General features: G+C 58.3%; 1 protein-coding gene and 1 long non-coding RNA gene across 5 annotated transcripts in view; one reads left to right on the top strand and one right to left on the bottom strand.

The window, feature by feature from the left end:
• Positions 1–26,437, top strand: part of LOC123600791 — a 107,390-nt gene that overhangs the window by 67,880 nt on the left and 13,073 nt on the right. Inside the window, exons 2-5 of one of the 2 annotated variants that reach the window (XR_006713798.1) lie at positions 1,004–1,264; positions 19,864–19,991; positions 20,955–21,055; positions 22,062–22,262. This is a non-coding gene — a long non-coding RNA (uncharacterized LOC123600791). The remainder of the gene's footprint in view (positions 1–1,003; positions 1,265–19,863; positions 19,992–20,954; positions 21,056–22,061; positions 22,263–26,437) is intronic. The other variant, XR_006713800.1, reaches the window with a different exon arrangement.
• Positions 7,242–26,437, bottom strand: part of NECTIN1 (nectin cell adhesion molecule 1) — a 94,552-nt gene continuing 75,356 nt past the window's right edge. The window contains exons 6-10 of one of the 3 annotated variants that reach the window (XM_045483174.1): positions 18,165–18,312; positions 17,097–17,172; positions 16,747–16,878; positions 16,496–16,630; positions 7,242–8,608 (exon numbers count right to left, since the gene is read on the bottom strand). In XM_045483174.1, the coding sequence (XP_045339130.1) occupies positions 8,468–8,608; positions 16,496–16,630; positions 16,747–16,878; positions 17,097–17,172; positions 18,165–18,312 (632 nt within the window). In that variant the 3' untranslated portion in view covers positions 7,242–8,467. Of the gene's footprint in view, positions 8,609–12,072; positions 16,217–16,495; positions 16,631–16,746; positions 16,879–17,096; positions 17,173–18,164; positions 18,313–26,437 lie in introns of those variants that run through there. The other 2 variants (XM_045483172.1, XM_045483173.1) reach the window with 2 other exon arrangements.

Raw genomic sequence — 26,437 nt, forward strand, 5'->3', positions numbered from 1 at the left:
AGGCAAGGACCCGGCCACCTGACACAATTCTAGCCACGGAGGTGGAGGAGAAGCCCAGGGGCTTCTGGGAAAGATTCCCTCCCTTTTATTTATTTTTGGGACAGAGAGAGACAGAGCATGAACGGGGGAGGGGCAGAGAGAGAGGGAGACACAGAATCGGAAACAGGCTCCAGGCTCTGAGCCATCAGCCCAGAGCCCGACGCGGGGCTCGAACTCACGGACCGCGAGATCGTGACCTGGCTGAAGTCGGACGCTTAACCGACTGCGCCACCCAGGCGCCCCAGATTCCCTCCCTTTTAAAAAGAGGAAGAGCTGGCCTCTTTTTCTGTTAGAAGTTTGAGCCTGGATGTGATGCTTAGAGCTGGGGCAGCTATCTTGTGACTGTGAGTGGACCTGACTTGAAGGCAAGTATGTAGACTGAGGCTAACAGGGGCAGAAATATATAAAAACAAAATAAAACCAATAAACACCCAAGCAGGCAAGGAAACAAGCTGGGCGCATTGATGTTGTTACCGAATAGCTAAGTTAACCAGCTGTGGGACCGGGTCAACCAACTTCAGCAAATCCCCAAAGTTATTAACCTCATTTTTTTTTTTTTTTGAAGTTGATTTATTTATTTTAAGAGCGAAAGAGAGAGGCAGAGAGACAGAGAATCCCAAGCAACCTCCCTGCTGTCAGCACAGAGCCTGATGTGGGGCTTGAACCCATGAATGGTGATCATGACCTGAGTCAAAACCAAGAGTCAGATGCTTCACGGACTGAGCCACCCAGGCGCCCCAGTTAACCTCATTTGAAACGTGCTGTCGATGCAACAGTTTACGTAAACAACAACCGAGCCGGGAATTGCTAATCCCAAATGTGTGTGACTGAGGTTTGAACCTACAAAAGGACGACACATTCATCTCTGTTAAATGTAATTCAGGGGTTTTGTTTTAACCTTACATCTTTCACAGACCTTTTGGATTACCAATTTAACTACAGAATAATTTCTAATTCCTTTCAGCTCTGTTTCTTTCGACGCGCACAATTTCTGCATTCAAAGAAACCACGAGGAAGTTGGAACTGGGCCAACGAGAGGGTTCTGTAAAACGACACTGCGCTCCTTAGGGCACCGTGGTACTGACCTTGGAGCCCACCTAGCCGTGCCACGCAGCCCATTGCTCTCTGTCCCGTACATGTTTGGACAAACGCCCTATTGAAATCAGAGTGGAGGGATTACGGTACAGTGATCCACCCTGCCTTGTGATAAAAAAATTGCACGAAGGTTAGCAGGATGTAGGCTGGGGCCGGGGTTATGAGCTTCTCTGTACAAGTCTGTGGCCCTTCTGCACACCTCTTGTCTCTGGGTTCTGGTTTGGGCGTGAGGACTGGGTTCTGGCTGGTGGGGGGTGAGGGGGTCAGGCCAGGGGAAGCCGGCTGGAAATGTGGATGATGGCATGAACTGCTTTTCTTGTCAACGGCCAGAAAGGCTGTATCGGCCCCAGCTCCTTCTTAGGCCTTTTTACCTATACACTCCCTTCTGCTGTCCTGACCTTCTGCAGGGCCTTTCTCCTCCAGAGCTTCCTGAGCCTCTGGCAGGGTTGACTGCATCCTTTAGTGATCCCCACAACAAATCTTGGGTGGCAGGCGGGCTCTTGAGAGGGAAAGTATTGGTGGGGAGGATGAAGGCCCCCTCAAGCCTCTTCAGCCCACGGATTGGGGATGAGATGGGGAATCTGGGAGAGGAGTTTCTCCTAGCTAGAAGGTGGAGGCTTTCCTAAGCTGCCCTGGGGGTGACCCGTTCCTGCCCCCCACCCATCACTGTTCACGCAAGCCGGTCCGATCTGGCATCCTCTGGGCCTCGTTGGCCCAGGAGCAAGGAAAAGGCAGACCCCGAGATTGCAGATGGCTGCCTCTTGGTCCGGTGCTCTGGGGACTGTGGCTACCAGGCCACGCGGCTTCCTTCCTCCCCCTGCTCGCCCAGGGCCCTACCTGTGGGCAGTTGCGAGTAGTGAGGACAGATGGCAACCTTGTGGGGGCCCTGCCCAGATGTCCCCAGGGCCCTCTCCGTCAATGGTACATGGCTTGCTCTGGCCAGGCCCAAGAGTCTGGAAGGTGGGAACTTGTCCCTGTCACCTCCTGGGTTGTCTCTTCCCCAGTCTAAGGAGAACCAGTTGGCACAGGACTGGCCTAGAAGCTGTGTAAGTTTCCCGCCGGAAGAGCTCATGATCTGGGAACCCCCAGGCCTCTTGGACCTCTCAATTCCTGAAGGTGGGCAAGGGGACCTGACCAGACAGAGGTGACTGAGGCTCTGAGTGGCCAGCGGAAGCCATGGTCTGGTCTGAGTTGTTTGGCCCTTTTAGGGGATCAGCCTGTGATGCCTGAGATGATGGGCAGTGGGAAGCAGGAGCTTGGTATTTGAGTGTGGAGGTGATTTGAGGGGTTCTGGAAAGCGGGGGGGAGCTTCCTCGTGGGGCTGGAGCTCCGGAAGCTTCAGTGACAGGATGAGGTAGTGGGGTACCTCATCCTGGGGTACCACAGGATGTGTGGTAGTGGGGAGGCATGCACACCTGCACACCCACTCACTCTTAGCCAGATCCATGCACATCCATGATGGGGGGCGGTTTATAATCATTCACTCTCAAGTTCACCCCTGTTCCCTCATGTGTGGGGCTGGAGGGAAGTGGAATCTCAGGGCTCTGTGGGTCTGGGCGGAGAGGACTGGGATGCAAGGTGAGGCTTCTGTCCTGGGCTGTCCTAAAGCAGCAGCTGTGGGCCAGGGTGCGTATGGAGAAGGGACCGTGTCCTCTATATGGATGGCCATTAGAGGCAGGTGCTGAGCCCAGGGAGGCCAGTGAAGAGGCTGGAGGAAGTGGCCGCAGGTGTGACAGGTGGGCAGCTAGCAACAGGAGGTGGTCTTCCCAGATGTAACGGTGGCTCTGGAGGGCTAGGGGCCTGGCAGGTCTGATCCTGGGGTATCTAGGGAAAGCGGGGAGAGGCGGAGGGGGTGCAGAGGAAGGGAACCGGTAGAATGATGGCTACCATATGGCACCTCACAGTCCATCTGCTCCCCTCTGTCGGCTCCATCCATGTCCCTGAGCCTGGCGGGGTTGTCTCAGGGACCCCAGGTACCCGACACCCATATCCTTCCCTGGGCGCAGCTCTCCCGGGTGAGACGGGGGCACATTTCCTGGGCTATCCAGCAGGGGGAGCTCCATCCCACCAACCCAGTTTCATAGGGTCTGGCAGTGAGAGCCAGGGCAGCCAAGACAGCTGAGGCCAGAGTGCTTCTGCCTAATGAGTGGAGGAGCCTGGCAGGCTCTGGGGAAGGCTTCCCCTCCCTCTCTGCCCCTGGCCCGCTTGCCCTGTCTGGCCTGTGCGGCTCCTGGCCTCCCGTGATGTTAAACATAAGACTCAGGCCATTTGGCTCCCAAGACCGTTCCAGGTGTGGACCTGGGTCTCCTACTCTTCCAGGTCTAGAGAGAAGGAAAGAACACCTGAGGTGGTGAGGTGTCCCGGGAGCAAAGGCTGTCCTTGGGAAGGGAAGGGAAGACTCAAATCAGAAGGCCTGGGAGGGGGCGCCTGGGTGGCTCAATCAGTTAAGCATCTGACTTCCATTCAGGTCGTCATCTCACGGTTCACGAGTTCGAGCCCCGCATTGGGCTCTCCGCTGTCGGCACAGAGCCCGCTTTAGATCCTCTGTCCCCCCCTTTCTCTTCCCCTCCCCTGCTCATGCTGTTTCTCTCAAAAATAAACATTTAAAAAGAAAAAGGCAGCCTGGGAGGGGGGTGGGGCTCAGGCCTGGGGGCTCCCAATCTGTGCCCCTCAGGGCAGCGCTCTACCCTCCACTTGCCCATCCCGCCCTGCGTCTGGCCACATTTGGGTAGTGGCCACTCGGGGCTCAACTGATGAGGCTGCCCTGGGGCCTGGAATTCGGGGAGCAGGAACTTTTCTTGCCCGCCTCCCCACCCTGAACATCCCGTGGGCCCGCTTCAGAAGTGTCCGTGGCTGAATGTGCCCGCTGAGGAGAGGGGCAGAGGCCAGACCCTTTGGCGGTGCCGCTGTGTGTAGATCGGTGCGGCGGCCCCTAGCCGCATGTGTCTGTTAAGGTTGGAACGAAGTTGGAGTAACGTCACAGTGAGGAACAGTACGCAGCCAGTGGCTGTGTACTGGAAAGCACAGGTGTGGAACTCGTCCCTTAGCACAGGCTGCTGGGCACCTCTGGCCCAGCCCTCGACACCTAGGGGACCCTGGTGTGTGTACGGGGGCAGGCAAGGGAGGGCTTGCCGAGCCAGGAAGCTGGGAAGGAGGAGGTCGCTTTTCTCCGTGTGTCGGGGGGCCGGTGATCCGGAGGGTGGGATGCTGCCTTGGGGAGCCCTGGGACTAGGGGTATAAGTGGGGGCAGACGTGTAGGGTGGGGCCAGTGCTGGGCAGTGGGGAGGGGGCGGAAGAGTCCCGGGCTGTGGGGCAGGCCGGCGGCACAGAGCCTGACCTGTGTTCCTTGGCTCTGAGCTCCCATATGCCCGTTTCCAACCTGGGGAGAATCGTTCCCATCAGATGGTACACGGGAAGCAGGGGGCAGGCCCATTCCTCTCCCGAGCCTCGGTTGCTTCCAGGTGAAACCGGACCAGCAGAGGCTCCGGCAGGGATGCTGAGTGGCCACAGCTGCCGGCTGTCGAAGCAGTGTGGGCTGAAGATCGGCTTCTAGTCTCCTGGTCCTGAGGGGCTCAGAAAGCCTTGAGTTCTACCTCCTCGGTTCTTTAAAATTATAATGTATGCACAGTCTGCAGCCAAAGGGGGATTTGAAGCAGCTCACCCCTTATTTTACAAATGAGAAAACAAGCTTCAGGAGGTTTAGGGACTTACTCGAGTCACGTCCTCCTTGGAGTTCTCTGATGTTCAGAGCCAAGAAAAGTTTCATAAATGCAGCCCTGGCCTCTTAGCCCCACCTCCCACCCCATCTAGACGCCATCATCCCCTTGAGGGATGTGGGGCTGGGCCCAGGCTGAGAGCAAGGACGCGGGCCGGAGGCTGGGGAGAAGGGGCTGCCTGGGCAGGAGAGCCCAGGCCGGAGACAAAGCCGAGGCGGCTTCCAAGTGGCCGCCTCATGCTCTTGAGGCCCCAACCGGCCGGTGAGCGGGATCCAGATGGAGTGGTTCCTTCGGGGCCCAAAACTGAGATGCTTGGACCCCTGTCTTTTGAGGTAGCAGCAGGCCTCTACTGGACCCTCTGTTCTCATTTCTACATACTCTCATCTCTGGAGGATTTTGTAATAGCAGCAATAGTCAAAGCAACAATTTATTGAGCACCTACTATTATAAGACAAGCCTAGTGCTAGATATTTACCTGAATTTCCTCCTTTAATCCCTTTGATAGTCCTGTAAGATGAATGATAGCCCATTTAAAAAAAATTGTTTTTTACTGTTTATTTATTTTTGAGACAGAGACAGAGCGTGAACAGGGGAGGGGCAGAGAGAGAGGGAGACACAGAATCCGAAACAGGCTCCAGGCTCTGAGCTGTCAGCACAGAGCCCGACGCGGGGCTCGAACCCACAAACTGTGAGATCGTGACCTGAGCCGAAGTTGGACGCTCAACCGACTGAGCCACCCAGGCGCCCCTACGATAGCCCATTTAGACAATGTAGCTGTGTGTCAGAGAGGTTCGGTGACCCGCCCAAGGTCACACAGCCAGTAAGGGGCTCACTATATTGGGTTTCCACTAGTTTTTTGAATCCTAAGTGCTGGGAACTTTCCAACAAACACAGCAGCCTTTCCAGCATGGGGCTCTGGCCGAGAATGTGCTTCCTGGGGTGCTGGGATGTGGGACTCTGGCCTGTCAGGGAGAGTTATGGTCTAAGGGGGGGTGCTCCTGGCAGAGCCTGGGCTTTGATGGGGGAACCCAGCTTTGATCTCCTTTTGAAGTCCTGGCCTCTGGAGCCGGCAGCTTTAGTGGGGTGAGCTCCAGGAAGGGGGAGATGGAAGGGCAGGAGAAGCTGGGGTGGGAGAGAGAAGGGAAGGTTGGGGGAGGGGGCAGTGAGGAACAGATGTGCGAATGAGAACCGGGAAGAGAGGAGCTGGTGGACGGGACAGTGAAAGGCTGGTGGGGAAGAGACACTGGGGGGGGAGCCCAAACCAGAGATGCTGGGGGCAGACAGAGACTGGCCAGGCCCGGGGCCGGAGAAAGGGCAAAAAGGCTGAGTTTGCCTGAGGACCGGGGAGGGAGGCCTGGGAAGGGGGTGCGGGCCGTGGGGCCCCAGGTTTTGGCCTCTTCTGCCCACTGCCCCTCACCCGCCGTGCCCCCTTCTCCCAGGGGAGGCACCTCTCTCTGGGTACTTCTGTCACTGGCTGATGGTTGGTTTAATGATCCAGAGGTTCCAACACGTTTCTGGCCTCGTGGAGGGCATCAAATGGTCCAAGGGGATGGGGTGAGGGGGAGGTGAGGTTCACCCCTGGGCTTCTGGGGTTCATGGCCCAGGCCTGCTGTGAGGGGGAGGGTCTGCCCGAGTGGCTGTGCACCTGTTCCTGTCTGACATCCCAGTTCCTCCTTTGGGGCTGCTCAAGCTGGCAAGTGAGAACACGTGGTGGGAAGGGGCCAGGCGCCGGGGGCTGGGGGTTGGGAGCCAGCTAATTCCCCAGCTGAACAGCCTCCTTCTCCCCCCAGACCCGCAGCTTAGAGCCCGGCCCTGCCCTGTGCCTTCTGTTTCCCAGAACCTGGCCCGGCACCTTTCAGACCCAAACAGGGTCCCCTCCCACAGCGGGATCCAGGCGACACCCCTTAGCTCTGCTGGCAGTGGGAATGTTGGCGGGGGGGGGGGGGGGGGCGGGGAGGGGGGGGCAACTGAGAGCTGATGAGGGAGGTGGCACAACCTCTCCCTGTCCTGGGTTTCTGCCAGGAGCACCCAGGATTATAACCGCCCCAATTCCCTGTGCTTCAGAGGGGCTGGGACGGCTTCCAAATTAGGATTTATGGGATTAATGCCTTTTTTTTTTTTTTCCTGCCCCCTCCCCACCCAAGCCGGTCTCTCTCTCACTACGCCCTCCTCCCTGTGGGCCTCCCGGGGCCCAGACCTCACAGGAAGGCTCTGAAGTAGCCCTCTCATTATGCCCGCAGCACCCCTTCCTCGGTGGGGTGGACAAGTCAGAGGAGGGAGATGGCCGATTACAATGCCAGGATCTCCAAAGACGGCTGTGCGGGGGCCTTTGGGAAGACTGCGTCCCTTTGGGTCCTTGTCCTTCCCACACTAATGCGGGGTTTGGGGCTAGGCGAAATTCTGTCTGTAGAGGTGGCTGGGGATGGCTGATGTCTTGCAGGAGTGCACGGGGTTGTTGAGAGGCAGGGGGGTGGAGGACAATGGGGTTGGCTAGGGAGCAGAGTCCTGGCCCTTCTGGGTCCTGAGATGCAGTGGAGTAAATGTGCCGCGGGGGCCACCAGTGAGTCCCTCCTGGGTCCTACCCCCTCCAGTGTCAGCCCTCAGCGGCCTTGTGGGACTTTTCTCACACTCAGCACTGCCATCTCTCTCCCGGCTAATCCTGACCTTCTCCATCATGTCTCTTTCTCTGTCCTCCCCGACCCTGTGCATCCCCACACCAGCCCGTAGCGCGGGGCCTCGAGCTCAGATTTCCTCACCTGCTGCTGGAGCAGTGAACCCTTGGACCTGAGTCTCCAGCCCTGGGATTCTAGCTTCTTAGTTTGAGGGGTCCTGAGCTTCCTTTAACCTCTCAGGAAGGTTCACGTGTTTGGTGACTTCCCTTATTGTCTCTCTGATTCTCTGCTCTGTGACCTCCATGTAACTCCAGGATCCAGGCTGCAGAGAGAGCCCTGCTCACCACCCCCTGCAGAGCCCAGCAGTTCCTCTTTCAGTCCAGGAGCTCAGGACCCTCCCCTCTGCCGGGAGCCCCCCGGGCAGGACCTTGCTTTGGGCGGGAATCTCTGAACCCTGAGCCCTTAGCACAGTGCCTGGCACAGAGCAGATGTTCAGTAAAGGTTGGTTGAATCCAGCTGCTCAAGAGGAGATGTGAGCATGCAGCCTTGACCTTGGGGGCCCCGTGATTAGAAAATAAAGTGGAGCATCCAGGTGCCGGGTGAGGGCTAAGAGGTCACCCGTGATGTCGGCAGTGAGGCAGCCGCTGGGAGAAATGTATCCCTATTGGAGTCACAGAAGGATAATTGGGGACCGTTGGAGCAGGAAGGAGCCCTAACGATTCTTGGTTCCAACCTCCTTGTTTCACAGATGGGGGAAACTGAGTCTCCAAGGGGGGAAATTATATGCACGAGGTAACACAGTAAACTCACGGCAGAAATGAGACTACATTGCAGACCTCCCAGCCCCTGGTGTAGGTGCCTTCTGCACCTGTCTGGCCCACCTCCCCTACCCTTTTTGTCACGGTTTCTCTCCAGCCCTCCATGCGTTTGTCTCACTGGGAAGAGTGAGGAGGGCCGAGTGTACCTGTTGTCCAGAGGCAGGGCTGGGTGGCTAGGGGTCATGTGCTAGGGTGGGCTCAGCTGGATGGTGGCATATTCCACAACCTCTCCAGGCCCTGGCATGGTCGTCCATGACCCTGGCACCAGTTCCAGGGCTGAGGTGTCCAGTTCTGCATAGCGGAGATCAGGGTCCTTTAGGCCAGAGCCCTAGAGACGAGGCAGAGGTGCAGGAGGGGGCGAGGTGGGTAAGGACAGGGACAGAGTGCCTCAGGGCCAGGCATCGGGATGAGATGGGGAGGTGTGGGGGGTGAGGTGGGTGCATGGGGGAGAAGAAGGGGCCGTGGAAAGTTGTGAGGTATGGAGGGAGAGAGAGAACCAGAAAAGCAATCTATCAGTGGCAAGGGAGAAAACAGGGGTTGGCAAAAGCGTTTACAAAATTGGTCACAAAGCATTTATGTGCTGCTCTGCGAAGCTGTCTCTACCACCTGTAGATCACTGGCGGGCTCTGGGGTGAGTGGAGGCAGAGTGCGTCCTGCCCCCAGCCCCCCTGTGCTTGGCTCCGGGAGATTATTTTGGCCAACCCTCTCATTTTGCGGAGGGCGGAGACTGAGGCCCACAGAGGGGAAGCGATGTGCCTGAGGTTACAGGGAGGATGCTGGCAGAGCTGTGGGGGCATCAAATGAAACCTGAAGTCAGAAGACCTGGCTTTGAACTTCAGCTGGGCTTCTTGCCGCGGCCGGTCAAGTAGGCGAGCCAACTGAGCCTAGTTTTTCATTTGTAAAGCGGGGGATGAAAATTTTACGTGAATTAGCACTATCATGGAACCCTAGGGCTCCAGCTCGTACCTGAGCTCTGCAAGGGGCCGCTGCATTACTTCTGACTCTTACTTGGATTGGGGGGTTATTAGAACAAGAGTCACCTGAGGGCAGGGGCTGCTGCTCTGCTGTTTACCCCCGCTGTGGCTGGGCCGAGCCCCTCCCTCTCTCTCTCACCTGGCCTTGGTGTCCCCTTCAGCAAGATCCAAGGGTCTCTCAGTGACTTCTGAGGCCCTGCCAGCTCTTAGCCCTGGAGCTTGCCTCACCAGCACCTCCTCCTAAGCTCAGTGCCAGGGTTCAAGCAGACAGACAGATGGTCCCGTCAGCGGAACAGGGGTGGAGGAAGAGGTGACTTTCCCAGGGCCTGCAGGGCAGGAGCCTGGGGGCAAGGTGGAGGGCTCCGCGCCATGGGAGGCCAACCCCCTGTGACCTAGGCTGGTGCCCGTTTTCTTTTCCTTGGCTGGGCTGCTTGCATGGCAGGAAGGCTGAGTGTCCTGATTTCATCTGCCTTTCAGCAACGCCCATCCCGTGCCCATCGGTGACCATCGTCAGGGACACATGGCAGGGCTAAGATTAGAGCAATTAGCTCCTGATTTCCCAGAAGTGAAACTGACACCCTAGCGCCTTTCCTTCTGCAGCCCCCAGTGTTTCCAGAGCCTGCCTGGAGGTGAGGGAGGAGGTTGAGGGCACAGGAGGCTAGAGGCAGAAGGAAGGGGGGCGAGGCTGAAGAGACAGGAGGTCTGGCTCCCCAGCCCTGAGCTGGAGGGCCGGGAAGGTGGGCTCGAGGCAAGCAGGGCAGTGTGTGAGCAGCAGCTGCTGAGAGGAAGGGGTCTCCTGGAGGCAGCGCAGACTCGCCTCATCCCCGAGAGCCCCTGAGGCCAGAGGAGCTGGGACTCCACAAGTGGGGACTCCCCCAGATGGGAGGGGTGGCTGCCTCCCCGGATGGTGTGAACACCATCCTGTGGAGGCAGGCGATGGACACGTCGATGGTGTCCTCATTCCACACGCCAGCGGTGCCGCGGGATGAATGGACCCTGCCTCCTGTCCTTCCCATCATCATGAAGATGCCTAGGGATGGGTGCTTCAGGTGGGTGGGAGCCCGGGCGCATTCCCACGGAGGCCGTCTGCTCAGAGACCAGCATGTCCACAAAACTTCTCTGTGTGGACCCTTCCCGACCGAGTGCCATCTGTTTGGGGCAGCCTTGGCTTTGATCCCCACCGAGGCCTGGGAGATTGGGGGTGATGGCGAGAGGTGGTTCTGGGCCATCTCACCCAGGGCGGTGGAGGGGAGCTCTCCGGTTCTGGGTTCCGGGGGGCGGGGAGAGGTCCCCCGGAAACCCCGGATGCTTCGCCTTCAGCCTTGATAGAACTTTCTCAAAGATGCGAAGAGCAGTGACCTGAGCCCTGCTTGGCACGAGCACCTTGTAGGCCTGGCCCTGGCCACCAGCCCGTCCCGGAAGGCACACGCCTCCCGGGATGAGTTCGGAGAACTGGTAGCTGTCACACCCTGAGATGGCCCCTGGGAAACCTGACCACCGGCTCCATCCCGAGGTCACCCCAAGGTCATCCATGCCCGGGACGTCCCATACTCCGTTTTGTCTGAAACTGTAGCAGCCCTGGAAATCCGCTACTCGGGTCCACCGTGGGGAACACTGCTGGGTGACAGCTGTCACCTGCCGGGTCCACCGTGGCATTTGTGGTGAGCGCGCTTCCCCTGCTGTTCCCGTCCCTGAGCAGCAGGGCCAGGTGCCGGCGTAGGCCGTTCTGGCAGGACTTCTCCGACTCCGGCTGGAGGGTTCCCCACGGGCCCAGCGGCAGCTTTCACAGAGCTGTGCCGCAGCCTGAGATTTGTCCCACGCGCTCCGCCCTTCTTCCCCACTCCTGCCTCCGGGCCGGACCTGTGTTGAGGCCAGACCTGCCTTCTGTCCCCTCTGCTTTGGCCTCCACAGGCCTTCCCTCCCAGGGAAGCTCTCGTCCATCACATCTTGTCATCTCTTCCAGGAGGCCTCGAGCTAGCGCCGGCGACACCGGGAACGGTCTGAGAAGGATAGGTGGCAACAGGTAACCTGGGCATTTGGGCCTGGCAGCAAGGACGACCCACCGTGGGTGGAAAGTAGGCCACAGAGCCCGGTGGTAACGCTCTCACCCGTGAGGACCTGGGAGAAGCGCCCTGGCGGAGGGGATGCTCTGTCAGGCTCGGTGATTCAGCCGCTGGAGACGTGCGGGAAGCAGTGTCAGGGAAGTGACGGACTTGGCTGGTTATTTGGTGATGTTGGCACTTAGGGATAATGAGAAGCTGGGAGTCACCGACAGCGAGGGGCTCAATGTAAGAGCCGGAGGCCCTTGTAGGGGGTGACAGAGAGGCCCCACCTCCACCTGCAGCCGACCCAGCAGCGGGGCAGATCCAGGATTTGAGAATAAGCATCACAGAGCGCCAGAGATGCTTGGCTAAGCCAGGTGTGTTGTGCTAGGGCTCCGGCTGGGAAAACCTGGAACTCGGGAACCGAGGTGACAGTAAATGGATGTGTCCCCTCAGAGCACGCAGGTGGCCCACCCATCCCCGGCAAGAGTCAGCACCATTCCAGGCCGGAAGACGCTGCGGGGGGTCTTCCCCCTGCAAGGCAACAGGTGCCTCCCTCAGGAGCTGCCCCACCTCTGTTCTGGGCTGCCAGGCTGATAACTGAAGATAAAGTCTGGAGTGACCCAGCTGGGGACAGCTGGCCTGATGAAAGAGGAGAGATTCCACCCAGGGAGAATGCGGTGGCAGGAATTAACTGGCATGTCCCGGCAAAAACCAGGCTAGCGCTCCTGGGTTGGATTTGGAGGGTTCTGGATCAAAGGGGCCAGAACCAAGGCTGGATAGGCAAGAATGCTTTTACTTGGGGGTGTCTTCGCAGGGCATGGGATTCAACACCCTGGCAAGGACCTCAGAGAACAGGGCAAATTCATTGCTAGGGGGCATGGCGTTTGACGTGCTCATACCGCATTGGACCCTTGGTCTGTGGGACAAGAGCCAGGTGGAAACCTCTGGAAATGCCCCCACCAGCCAAGAGGGCAAGTCAAAAGTGATGTCATTGCTGAGGTCGGGGAGAGACTAATGCTGTCATTACAGCCCAGAAGGATACAGGGGTGGTCTCTGTCTTAGTTCCGTTTAACCCATAGTCTCTGCCCTACAGAAACTGGATGGAGCCCAGAGAAGGATTGTTGACTACCAGAGGCTTAATTGAATGGCAGCCCCATTTGTAGCTGCTGGACCATCCAAATGCCAGCAGAAGTGCTAGCTCGGTGGCAATACTTTGAAAGCCTCCATAGGGTGCTGTGTCCCCAGCAGGGAAATACATGGGTCCGAAGACCCAAGGGAAAACAGGGGTGGCCCCACTGACCACTCCCAGTGGCCCAGCGGGGGAAGCTGTGTTTCCCAGCCTCACAACCGTGGGCCCTGGAGGGCAGAGGGCCCCACTGCACTTTGAGCTCAGGCTACTACCGGGGCACTTGCCTGCTGGTGTTCAGGCACCCTTCTTGGTAGAGCCCTTCTTGGTGGAGCTAATTGGCTCTGATCGGCAGGAGGAGGCGGGGCTGCTGTCACACAGGGAGGGATATGTGCAGGGCACAGGTGACTACTGGGGCTTCTACTTTAATGGTGAATGGACACATGCAATGGCCCCGGCTGAGCAGGGTGTGCTGGTCAAGGGCTCAGACCCCTCAGGAATGAAGATTTGGGTCGTAGCCCTGGGAAAGCCACCGAGACCTGCTGAGGCGGTAGCTGAGGGAGAGGAATCTAGAAGGGGTGTGGAAAGGACAGATGCGTACCAGCTGTGACCCTGAGATCTTCTGGAGCAACAGGGGTTACGTCCCTCAGGAAGAGGGGCCCGCGTGGCACGGAGCAGACCTCCGTGGTGCCAGGGTGGACCATGGCGGCCGTGGACATGCGCCACTTAGGGCTGCTGTGGGCAGTGTGGCTGACGCAGCCGGAGCTGGATCCCTCGCCGTGTCTGTGCTGAGGTCACAGCCCTCCGGCTGCTCCCACCAAGGACTGAGCATGGCAGGGATCCTGTGCGGGACCGTTCCTGCGGGGGCAGGACTCTGCTAGCAGTGAATGAGTGACTGTGGCTCCAGGACTCTGCGGCCTGCCCCAAACTTTTGTAGAACATGAGGCCAGCTGAGACTCCTCCCACCCAACCCTCCTTCCTTCCCCACCCCCTCCCCAGGTGTCAGGCCTGAAGCAGGGGCTGACAACTCTCCCTGCCTGCTCCCTCCTTGGTCCCTCACAGCTGCCCTCCCCCCCCGCCCCGCCCCGCATCTAATCCCATCTGGGTGGCTCCTTCTTGAGAGACCTGAACCGACACAGTAGTTTCAGAACTCCGTCCCTCCAAAGGTCATTGTGTCCAGTCTTCTGCTCCGAGCCTGGGCTTTGTCTCTCCTTCGAGACAAGGCGATGTCTCCTCCTCTTGGCTCTCCTAGAGTTCGTGGCTCTGCTCTGGAGCCTCTGGGAGTCCTTCCTGAGTTCTAGCCTCCGGAGCCACCAAGCTCTTCAAATGGTACCTGCCACGTGTGTAGACTCCTAGCCCAGGAACCTTGATAGAAATGGAGGGCTGTGCTGCCATCTTGGTTAGTGCCCTGGGGTGTGTGTGCAGCACGGGCACTGGGCCGCCCAGGCTCTAGTTGCTGGGCCCCTGGACCCCCTGCAGCCCTCTCTCTCTCCTCCCCAGCCCTGCTTCTGCGAACAGTGCATGCTCTCTGCCTGGCTCCCTCTCACCACTTGTTGGGCAGGAGAATTGATGACGACATCAATAATGTGACTTGTATACAAGCTGCACTGCCAACAGACCAGAGCGCCGGGGATAAATCCTCTCCCGGCCCGGTAATTGCTCTGTGAGCCAAAAGGAATTACACTTCTTTTGGCGACAACACCACTGCCTCCCCAGGACACCAGAGTTGACCTCCCTACGCCACCCTACAGGCCATTCTCATGTGCACGCATCCACCCCAGTGCCCTAGTCGCGTGGCCTCTGGGTTCGGGACCGTAGATGTCCCCATCATTTGGCCCCGTCTGCGCCGTGGCTGATGGGTAGAGGTTGGCTCGCTCTGTTCTGTGTCCCAAGTGGTCTTGTTGTGTTTCTTGAATGCACAAGCTCAGTCGGGGTTTCCTTCAATCCGATATGAGCAGAGGCCGGGGAGGGAGGGCTAGAAGGGAGGGGACAGGGTCGGAGCTACGTGCCAAGGTCTGGAGCTTATAGGAGAGAGGTTGCAGGGGGAGTGTGATTGGGGGTGTGGGGCCGGGGCGGGCTGTCCTGGGGTGAGGGGCTTGTACGAGAGAGGGCGTGTGTGTGTGTAAGTGTGTAAGTGTGTGTGCAAGTGTGCTTTGTTGGGGGGGGTGAGGTGGTGGGGCTGTCCTTGAGCTGTCCGGCCCCTCCTGTGCCCCCAGGGAGGGCTCTGCGTGCCAGGCTGAGGGGGCAGCAGTCAGAGCGCAGGACTGGGAAGTCGTTAGTGGGGACTGGGGCCAGCCAGCTGCAGCTGTCCCGTTACATCACAGCGATTTTTATGCCGAGCCTGGGCCCCTCTTCAGGGGATCCCGTTGGAGGCTTCCGTGACTTTCTAAATCACTAGCCTCTCCCCACCCTGTGCCTCAGCCCTCCCCCCACCCCCATTTCTGCTTATTTCCCTCCCTCCCCCCTTCTCTGTCCACCCAGGGCTCTGACAAGTTTACGGATTCTTGGCTAGGGCCTGAGCTGAGGAGCGAGGCTGATTTGGAGAATCCTAAACAGGGCATGGCTTTCTCCTTTCTGGAAATATCAGGGTCCCTGCACTCCCTCCTACGTTAACCATGCTCAGGCCTGGGAAGAATGTCCTTTCTCACCGTCCGGAGGAAGGGGTGGGTGAGCTGAATCTCTGTGTTTATTGGGTGGCCCAAAGTGACACCCAATACTGAACTCAGAACGCCAGACCCGAGCTCTCAGGGGCTGGCTTGTGTGCTCTCTGGGTCCCTGGAGCTGAGGGACAGCCAGGCAGTAGAGCCGGGCATTCTGTTTCAGACAGGAAGCCTGGGGCTGAAGGACGCTCTGCATCAGCTGGTTCCCACCCGGAGGCTCTGCAAGTCTCGCTCCTGTTTTTAGGTGAACTCCCCACCGGTCTGCTCATCCTAGTGGCTGCTGCGTGGTTAGGGCCTGGACTTGGGAGCCAGAGGACCAGGGGTTTGAATAATGCTTTTCCCAGTGCTCTCTGGGTGATGTTGGACAAACCTCGCAACTCCACTGAGACTCAGTTTCCTCCTCTAGAAAATGGGGGCGATAACAGGACTTACAACATAGGTTGTTGTGAGGGTTGAACAGAATAGTGTTTGGAACCTCTCCACGTAGCAACTGCTCATGCCGCCATTATGATCCCTTCTGTTGGAACTGACAGGACCACGCAGCGCAGCCTGGGACACAGGGTTGGGCGTGCACCCTCACTTGGGAAGGGGCTGTCTAGCTGCTGTCTAAGGAGCAGACTTTGTGTCCCCAGTGTGTCCTAGCTCGCTTCCAAATCTCTAGGCTGGTTGAGGAACAATAAATGGCTGGGGGTCTCCTTACCCCCTGCATAGAATCAGGGGGTAGGGGCTAGGTTGGTCCTCTGGGCTTGGCATCCTGGGAACGCGACCCCCACCAGGGGCTGGATTTGGCATCTCAAGATGGGCTCACTTTGGCTCTCCCAGCCGAGAGGGAGGATGGCTGTGCCCTGAAGACAAAGGCCTGGTTCTCCCACCAGTGCCAGGAGAGAATGTGTTATCTTTGAGCCCAGGTGGTCTGGCCTGGGTCTCTGGGCTGGTGCCGTCTGGGGGCCGCCCCAGCCCCCATGTCTGCTGAAAGGCAGAAGCTGTGGGCAGAGATGGCAGCCATTCAAGTGGACGCTGGCCCTCTGAGCGGCTGGGAGTGGGGCCAGGAGGAGGGGCCGCTGCTGGCTTTTGGGTGGTCGTTGGCAGGACGGAGGACTGGGGTGCAGGACGCAGAGATGGAGGACGGGGCTTGGGGGAGACAGAGTTGGGCTTCAGGTTGGGGTTCCACCCCACTGGAAGCCCCACTCTCCTGCCCTGGTCTGTCAGCATCCGAGACCCTGCTTTGCCCAGGGAACCCGCTGCCACCATGAAGGGCCCCCCCTCCCCTCCCTAGTGGGCTGACCTGTGCCCTCCCTGCCCCATCTCCTGGGCTTCCTCTGCCCTCTTTCCCTCTAGGCAGCTGGGCTCGTGGCCAGGCTGAATGGAGCTGGGTTTGGGGAACCCTCCCGGAAGTTTGGTGGTCCTTACCGAGGGGCGGTAGGAGGGGGAGGTTCCCAGGTCATAGTAGGGGGTCTGCAGGACCAGCTGTTGCATTTCTTTTTGTTCTGCACCTGCATTCTTTTTTTTCTGCACCTGCTGCTTCCCTGGCTCCAGGTGGAGAATCTGGAAGAGAAGGAGGCCAGCGGCTGGCTACCCGGCCTATTCCCTGCACCCTGCTCCCTGCAGCCGTCTTGGACCCCCCCAGTCTGGTTCCCATGCATCCCCATCCTGGCACTCACCACGCTCGTGGCTGTCTGGGAGGCACAAGTGATCAGCACAGGGTCAGGCATCTGCTGGGTACTTGATTTTTTTTTTTTTTTTTTAATGAATGAATGCACCGAGCAGTGGAGGAAGAGCTTCCCCTGTGGGCCCTGGGCAGGGAGGGAGGATCCTAGTTTGTCATTTCTGTAGGGGGAGGGGAAAGCCTGGGCCACGGCCTCTCACCCAGGCCTGGCCTTTTGGGAACTGGCCAGGGCTAGCATCGTGCTGGGGACTGGTTAGAGGCCCATGCATGTGGGAGGGCTCTGCCTTCAGGTGGCCATCTCCCAGTTTTCCTCCCCAGCCCCCCATTCCAGGGCCTCAGGCCCACCTGGATGTCCTCAGGTGCAAGGTGGCTCTGCCTGTGGTGGGGAGGCTCCAGCTTCTGGGAGGAGGGCATTGAAGTCCTGGGGGAACAGAATAAGGCTCACATAGGGGGTTCTGTTCCAGGCAGGCCATCTGACAGTCCTGGTCCCTGACGGCCCCCCAGTGCTCTGCTCCCAGGCAGCTTCCCAGATGGTCTGAGCTTGGGGTGCGGTTACTCAGCATAGCTGGGTAGAGGCTGAGAGTGCCCCTCCTATCTCCCTGGGCATCTCTGCCCCCAGCCCAGCCTGTCCCTCCCTCCAGCCCGGGTATGGGAACCGTGTGAGACTCCGGTGTCCTGGCCTGGAGGACAGTGGGAAATCCCGAGGATGCATTCGGGCTACGACCAGGGTGACGGGAGCAAGACCTCAAGTGCAAAGCTTATGGGGGCCCCAGAAATCTCGGTCATCGTGATAAATAATAGTTGAATACAATATATTTAAAAATAAAATCAATGCAAAAAAGTCCAAGACGAACAAAATACCAGCATTTTAAAATAAGGTAGGAGAAGGGCGCCTGGGTGGTTTAGCTGGTTAAGTGTCTGCTTTCGGCTCAGGTCACCATCTCGTGGTTGGTGAGTTCAAGTCCCACCTTGGACTCTGTGCTGTCAGCACAGAACCTGCTTTGGATCCTCTGTCCCCCACTTCTCTCTGCCCTTCCCCCTCTCATGTGCGTGCGTGTGCGTGCACGCTCTCTCTCTCAAAAATAAAAATACTTAAAAAAAATAACATAAAAGTTTAAAAAGTAGGATTAGTATTACTGATTTTTCCTTTCACCTCATGCTCCAAAATAGCTTGCACGATACTATTTCTGATCCTGTCTTTACTTAACGTGTTGACATTCCGTTCATCGTGGACTTTTGCCTTCACCCTTTGTCAGCGGCTGGGGTAAACGTGTGTGAAGCATTTAACCTGCGTGCCTCGTTTCCTCATCTGTAAACCGGGGATTAGAATCGCACACCTACTTCTCAGAAAGGGCAGTGGCAGCTGAAAGGGGGCGTCTGGGTGGGCCGATGGGTGGGCTTGCCAACACTCACCCGCCACAGTCCGGCTCCATTTGGTTCTTTTGCTGTCGGTGATGCAGTATGAAGATGGCAAGAGCCACGCCAAGGATGAGGACAATGGCCACGGTACCCCCTAGAAACCTGGCCACATTTCCAGGGTCTTCCTGGGGGAGGGGCTTTTCTAGAGCCGAGAGAGGAAGGTGGAGAGAGAGAGAGGTTGAGAGAGAGAGAGAGAGAAAGAAAGAGAGGGAGAGGACTCTCGGAGTCGGAGAGGTGGGCACAAAGCAAGAGAACCAGACCCGGAGGCAATGCCCCAGCCTGGTCCCCCTCCCCCTCCCCTGTTGTGCCCCTCCTCCATCCCGCTCCAGTTCTGGGAGGGGCTGGCCCAGTTAGGGTGGGGTAGACCTCCTACTCTGGCTCCCCAGGGCCCCATAATCTCAGACTCTGATCTGGGGATCTGGGGCATGGAGATGGGGGTGGGGGGTGGGGAGCCAGGGCAGGCAGAGGGGTGGCTCAGAGACGGGGTCCCCACCCCCTAATTCTATCTCTGGCCCTGCAGGGAAGATTCCTGTTGAGGAGTTTAATTTTCTTCCCCTCCCTACCCAATTAAACAAGCAAATGAACTAATTGGTGCTTTGCCCTCCCAGCTCTGGAGAGGGAGGAAGGACTGGAGGGAAGGCAGAAACGCCGAGATTGCAGGGGGACCCTGGGTTGGTGGCAAACCAAGTTTGTCCAGCGTGGAAGCTGAAGAACTCAGAGGGCCTCTGTCTAAGCCCTGGGGGCTGTCTGGACATACCTGGCTGTTCTCCCAGGAGCATTAGCCCCACGGTCAGGAGTGGGGCTGGGGTGCAGGAGCTCCTCGCCACCTGCTCTGTGGTGGGTGGGGCAAATCACTCAATCTCTCTGGGCCTCGGAAAGCAAGGCGTCCTGGGGGTTTGTGAAGGTTTGTTGACTGATTTCTCAGCCTGAGCCAGAGCCACTGGCTGTCCCTGAGGGCGAAGACGCCACGGGGCTGCTGGAAAGGCGTCTATGGCAGGAAAGTGGGGAGCACACGCTGCTTTCTGGCCCGGCCCTGCTGCCCCAGGTTGGCATGCAAGGCCACGGCCACGCCAGCCTTTCTTTTCCCTCCCTCTGCTGGGCTCCATTTCTCACCTCTGACCCTTACATCATGCAGGGAGGAAGGGACTGGTGGGAAAATCATAAATGCTTCCTCCCCTCTTTCCTCCCCGCACCGTATTATATATAATTAAGCACAAGAGCACCTGAATAGGGATGCTAAATTGCAGTTTGCAATAAACATCACGGAGCCAATTTTCCTGAAGCGGGATTGACGAGCACCCGCCTCTCTCTACTCCATCCCAGTGCCCTGACTGAGGCGGTGCCCGGGGACGGCCTCAGCACCAGCCTGGCTCCCAGCGAGCCCGCAGCCCCTCTCTGGCTGGGCTCCTGTCCATCCCCAGCCGGTGGGCTGTGGCCCCATTGGGAGGGCAGTGTCTGTGTGTATCATGGGGACTCCAGACACCCTGGACCCTGTGCCAGCACCGTCTCTTCTTGACTGTCACAGCCCCCTGGGTGGGGATAACTGCCATCAGTTAAACCTGCCCCCTTTGCTCCAAACCGTAGCATCTTAGTACCCACCCCACCCTCCTTCCTGGCCTTTCTTCTTTATCCTCAAACCTTCCTGCTTCCTCCCCTGCCGTCTTCCAACTCTGCTTCTCCTTTGGTTTTGCAGGCACTTCTTTGCTCCTCTGCTGCGTTCCAGGCACTGTTCTGGTGCCGGGCAACAGAGAGGCACAGGCCCTGCCTCTGAACGCCGCTGGGTCCCATTCATCTTCCTTCTGCCTCCTGGACAGCTCGCAAGTACGGCTGCGCCTCCCTGGCTCCGGTGCCGCCCCGCCGGTCCACACCGCCAGCATCCCCTGAGCTGCGGACCTAGCCTCCCTGCTCCCAGTCTTGTCCCCTCTGAGCCCTTCACCCTGAGCCTGAGTGATCTTTCTAAAATCAAAACTCATCAGGCTACATCCCTGCTTAAAACTTTCCAAGAGGCCCTCGTGGCCCCAGCGAAGTGTCTGAGCTTCAAGGCTTTGACCTGGACCCTGCTCATTCTGGAGGAGGTGACTCAGTGCTTCCCATGGCTCGGCTTGTGCAGCCCACCCAGGCTACTTGCAGTTCCCAGTGGCGGTGGCGAGGCGGGGGTGGGGGGCCGCGTCCCCTGCTCCCTCTCTCCGCCAGGCTTTTTCTCTCATGCACCCTCCTTGCCAGGCCAAGGGGAACCCTCCCTTCTCCTCTGGGGGAACCCTCCCTTCTCCTTCGCTGGAATGGGCGTCTTCCTTTTCTGATATGACCGTGAATGCGTGTCTGGTTAGTCTCTGTCCCCCTAGTCCTCTGCACAGCACCTAGTATGTGGGAAGTTCTCCGGAAGGGTTGACGAATCAGTCAATGCTTGCTTGAACAAAGGCAGCTGGCAGTTTCTGAGCCCGCCTGTCCCTCGGAATCTCCGCTCCCACCAGGGGGTACAGAGTCTTCAGCCCCTCTGCACTGGACCTGGGAATTCTGTTTCTGGGGGCACAACCCAAACCTATCTCCCCGTTTCCTCTCTGCACAGCGGAGGCAAGCTGGCACTTCAAAGGACTGGGTGGGCAGAGCAGTGGGGGAAATGAACAAAGAGGCATTAGCACAGGTACCGGGTCTGGCTCACACGGCTCAGGTTTCTCTCCTCCCACAGCCAGCTCACCATGGGGCTTGGGGGCAACCCCATGGGGGAATCCGGGCAGGAGGGAGAGACAGTTTCACATCGGCCCTGCCTCGGCTCCCTGCTTCCAGGTGACCTCCCCCTGGAACTCTGGAGCCACTTTAGCAGAAGAGGGAGGCAGCTGTCCTTCTAAGGGGCCTTCTGTCGTGCTTACAGTACAGACAATAACATGGTAAGTGAGATTGTGAATGCGCCAGTGTGGGCATCGGGGAAAGGATCATAATGGGTGGGATGCTGTGGGCAAGGCCTCAAAGGTGCCAGGACCAGAGTGGATAACTCTGGTTTTGTTCCCTCCCAGCTGCCCTCTCCGCATGTCCCACCCTCACAAAATAGGAGTGCAAGATCCTAAGAGCCCCTGGGCCCTGCCTGATCCCCCTGGAGGGTGCCCCCCTGGTGGAAGAAATAATAGCAGAGGAAGAATGAGAAATGGAGACTAAGGAAAGACAAGGAGAAGAGATTGGCCTGAAGTCTGGGCCAGGCACCTGGGCTGATGTGGAGTTGGTTTGATCCTCACATCAAGCCTGTTAAATTAGATAAATGTTACTCTCAAGGAGGAAAACAAGACTCAGAGAGGTTAAGTAATTTGCTCAAGGTCACCCAGCCAGTCAGTGGCAGGGTGGGCACCAGAACCTGCATCTGTGTGACATTCTCTGATGAGGCTGCGGGTCTTCTTAGTAATCCTGGTCCCTCGTATGGCAAGAAGCGGTTCCCCCACCCCCCTTGGCAGACACATCCCTACCGACCCCCTCGCCTTGGGTTGCTTTGTGTCTGAGCCTCCCCTTGACAGCTGTGAGGTGGGGGCCCAGTGCTGGCCCCAGCTGGAGCCCTGGCACTGAGCCCTCAGACATTCTCTGGTTACACCGGGACGAATCCGCTCCCCCAGCCCCAGCTCCACAGGCTTGAGGGCAGGGCTGGTCACCTACAGGCAGCTGGGCCTGGCTGGGGCTGGAGTGCAGGGCCTGGGAGAGGGGGGATCAGTGTCTGAGGGAGGAGGATCTGGAGAGCATCTTCTGGGAGGCGGGCTGGGTGCTGGGCTGAGGCTGGTTGTGTTGGCCTTATCCTACTGAGAAAGCTCACAGAGGTCAAGTTGGTTGTCCAGAGTCCCACAGCCAGGAACGCCACAGCTGGAATCGGACAAGGTCGACTTCTGAAATCCCTCTTTCTCCTTTTGTCTGCAGGGGCTGGTGTCTCTGTGACCCAGGAGCCCCTCCCCAGGCAGCACCTGCCCTCGCCCTGGCTCAGGCCCCAAGGACCACCTGCCTCTGGCCTGTATCTAGGGCCACGCCAGTGACATCTCCAAGCCTCGGTGTTCTCACCTGTCACATGGTGACATCACACCTGGCTTTCCTGCCCTCTGACTGAGCAAGTGAAATCCCCAGGTAGGACATAAACACAGACCTAGGTTCCAGTCTGGGGGGCTGCAGGCCAGGGACGGTCAGGGGCTTCTTGGCTCTTCTTCAAACCAGATCTGCCCTCCGCCCTGAGGCCCCAGGGTGGGGAGTGTGAGGAGCTCGGATCCCACCCAATGTTCAATGATCCCAGCCTGCTTCTCCCCACCACGCTGACTCTCAGCCAGATCTCAGCGGTCCTGAACACCCGCCCTAGGTCAGTGACTTCACAGCGTGCTCGCTTGCTCCGCCCCCTGCCCCTCCTTCAGTTCAATAAACTTGTCCCGAGCACCTTCTATGGTGCCAAGCGCTGTGACAGGTGCTGGGGGGCTTGCCCCTGGCTCGGGGCGGGGGGGGGGGGAGTCAGAAATGTACACAAATAAGCACCGTCTTTTGTGATTCCTCAAAACAAGTCTGTCCAAGGCCCAGGACAGGTGTAGAGAAGAGAGCGATTAGCTCCGGGAGTTCATGGCTTCACACAGGAGGGGCCTTTTGAGCAGGGTTTTGAAAGCGTACGAGGAGTTTACCAGGAGAAAAGGAGATGAGCATTGAAGGCAGCGCGAGGAGCGGTGCAGGGACACGTGTGTGAAACGTGAGCTGTATGAGGGAAATTCCAAGGACTGGATCTGCTGGGAAATGGGATGCAAGGGGAGACGGGCAGGACAGGAATCTGGGGCAGGGGAGGAGGCAGACCCCACTCAGAGGTTTAGATTTTACCCGGAAGTGATGTAGCACCTTCTCTCCTGCTCCCCCTGCCTGGGGACAGAAACACTGCCTTCTCAGGAGCTGGACTGACCAGGGCTCCCTTGTGGTTGCCTCTTAATGAGCCCCACGGGTCAGCACCCGGCCCTTCTGCTCACAGAGCTGTCCTGGGGGGGTCCACCCTCAGCATCCTGTGACGCAGGCACAACAGGTGTTTCTGGGGGACCAGGAGTTTAAAGGAGGCTGGTGTCTGGATTTGGCCCCAGTGCCCCAAGGTAGGACAGGCCGGTGGAGGAGGGGCTGTTTATACTGCCTAGGGCCTGCCTGGTGGGTCAGAGTCCATCTGGCTATTTCCCCAGCCCAGGTGTGCAGGAGTGGCTCCTTCCTAATGGCCAGAGGCAGGTGGCAAGGGCTTGAGCGAGGGCGCTCTGGACCACTCTCCCCTCTCGGGAAGGTCTGAAGGCCCCCCAGCAGTCTCATGGGTACCCCGTATTTCTAAATGCCAGACGGAGGCAGGGCTCCCAAGATCCGTTTTAATCTTGTCGCCATACAGAATATCAACTGTGAGAATACAGGTCCTGATCCACAGGCGATAGGGGGTTTCTGACCGCACAGGCCAGGGCACCACTGAGCCTGGGACAGTGAGGGGCAGGGAGCTTCTGGCACAGCCCTCTGCACTAGGGAACCAGCACTGGTATCCCTGTAGCCCTGTGGCCTTGGCATCGAGACCAAGCTCCCAGCCTGCCCTCCAGGGTCCCGCATGAACTCCCTGCCGGGCCGCACATCCCTTCCGCACAGCCTGGTTGTGCGTTCCGGCTTGCTCCGGCTCTCTGCGTCTCTCTCTCTTTTCAATTCTTCCTTCCCGGGACTCCTGGGTGGTTGCTGTAGTGCCCCACTTGGAGATTGTGGAAATCTCCTCCCCTTTGCCCGGGAGCAGACGTATCCCTCTCTTCTCCAGTTCGGCCCCTACGGGAGGCACTTTCCTCTGACCCAGGGAGGTGAGGGAACCCACCCAGAGGCCTGGAACTGATGTAGCCAGCCAGTGGTTACCTTGGACTCAGCCAGGCCTCTGCCTTGGCCTTCCCTTGGGCTATAGAGGCAGGAGGCCTGGCCCGTTAGCTTATAGCCTGAGGTGGCCCTCGGCTGGCGCTGGGGTTGAAGCTGGGGGAGTCCCCCGCCTGCCTCTTCCCTGGGGTGGGCTCCGGGTCGCTCCCTCTGCCTTGGACTGCGTTGCACTTCAGCCCTGTATCTGCCCTGGTGTGTATCAGGATTAGTGCAAATAGCCTCTTCTCTTCGGCCCCAGAATTTGCTAGGTTCTGAACCCGGGTGGCGGTCCCTTTGCGGTCACCTTCTTCAGACCTCCTATTTGGAGCCTGGAGGCTCCAGGTTGTTGTAGCCCTCCCTCTCGTCTCCCTCACCCCTGACTTCCGTTCCGCCTGTCTCGAGCAGACACGGATTATGGAAGGTTCTCGGCACAGTGATTGGCACATAGTCGGCATGTAATACGTGGTCAGTAGTTTTGTGATTACTATTCAATAAATGTAAATTGATGGTGATGATGTTGTTGCTGACGGTGATGTTGGTGCTGATAATGACAGTGATGATGTTGGTCCCTGGAAGCTTGGCGTCTTTACCCAAACCCCAAGGGCCCCGTTACCCCCGAGGCCACACTGGCATATCACTTTTATCGTACGCATGCACTTCCACCCCTTTGCCTCTGTTGCCAGGTGGGTAAGTGGAGGCTCAGAGAAATTTAGGAAAATGCTCAGGGTCACGCAGCTCACTGGTGATGGATATGGGACAGGAACCCAGGCATCCCCTTCCTCAGGGCAGTGCTCTGACCCGCCCCCTCGAGGACCCTGACTGGGGCCTTTTTCCTGCCCTCTGCTGCCTCCATTTCTAGGTATATCTGCGGAGGAAGACAGGCCAGCTGTCTTGAGTTTGCCGCTTACTTAGCTGTATAATCTTGGGCAATTATGAAACATTCTGAGCCTCAGTGTCTTCACCTGTAAAATGGGAATAACAGGGTTGCTGTCAGGTGTAAGTGAGGTAATGGATGTTCAGGCCCTTAGCACGGTGCCTGTGCCTACTTACTGCTAGGAAGCTTTGTTTCTAGGAGGGCAGGGACATGTCTGCTCCTTGGGCAAATCCCAGGCAGCCGGGGCTCCGACCTCTGCTCTAATCCTGCCTGTTGGCCTCCTAGCCTTGCCCTCAGCTTTCCCTATACTTTGCCAGTCGTGACCCACAAACCCCAACTTGCGTAGGGCCGTGCGCGGGCTCTAGGACAAGGGGTCAGGGCCTCCCACTCCGGGTGAGCATGTGCAGTGTGAGAGACTATGGCACTCGGCACACCATGTTCGGCCATCTGGAATGTTCTCCCCCGTGTCACCAGGCCTCCCAGCCCCTCCCACCGGCCCTTCACACCTTGAGTTGTCATTAGGAGAAAAAAGGATCCCGAAGAGGCTCACTTTCCCAGAAGCTCACCCCCACCACAGGGTTTGTCAGAGCCGCCTCCAAGGTCAGGACCAGCTGGAGAGAGTTACTGAGATTTCACGCACATTCCTAGGGGGAGGAGGACTATCTCTCTGATGGGGATCCTGCCAGGCAGGGGCCTGACCCCCATCCCTCTCTGAGGGAGGGGATGAGTGAGGGGTATGCAGCCAGGGGGTGGGGCTGGGGGCATAGGGAAACCATTTATCTGCCTCCACCCCACAGGGCACGGTCGGTCTGCAGTGTAAGTGGTGGTGGGGAGGGTGGGGGTAAGAAACAGTCTGACTGCCCCTCCCCCACTCCAAAATACACACTACCCCAGGTCTCAGAAACAGCCTGTCCTCTGAGCCCCCTGCTGCCCGGTCAAGGGGGCCCATCACTCCCTCCCAGTCTCGGTGGTACCCAAGGAATCCCTCACCCACCCCACGAGGCCCAGGGCTTCCCCCATGTGGATTGAGGATGGCCTGCGAAGGGCTGTGCCTCTCACAGGCTCTTCTCTTCCTGATGACCCTCTCAACAGGCCCTGACTCTGGGGTGGGGGTGGGGGTGGGGGCCCTCGACCCCCGCCCCCCACGCCACGTGGCCCTGCCAGCCTGAACTTCTTGCCACGCCAGTTACTACCCGTAGGGCCAGGTCATTCCGTCACTTTATTCCACTGGGACAAGCTGAGCATTTTTCAAAAGGAACGTTACTAGGAAAATAAGAACAGGCAGGCAATAGGGGCCCCTGGGTGGCTCAGTCGGTTAGGCGCCTGACTTCTGACTGCGGCTCAGGTCATGATCTCACCCTTCTTGAGAGTTGGAGCCCCGCATCGGGCTCTGTGCTGACAACTCAGAGCCTGGAGCCTGCTTCAGATTCTGTCTCCCTCCCTCTCTCTGCCCCTCCCCCGCTTGCACTCTGTCACTCTGTCTCTCTTTCTCAAAAATAAATAAACATTAAAAAAAAAAAAAAGAACAGGCAATATAAGAACACAG

Source organism: Leopardus geoffroyi, chromosome D1 (assembly GCF_018350155.1).
Source record: "Leopardus geoffroyi isolate Oge1 chromosome D1, O.geoffroyi_Oge1_pat1.0, whole genome shotgun sequence".
Lineage (NCBI taxonomy): Eukaryota > Metazoa > Chordata > Mammalia > Carnivora > Felidae > Leopardus > Leopardus geoffroyi.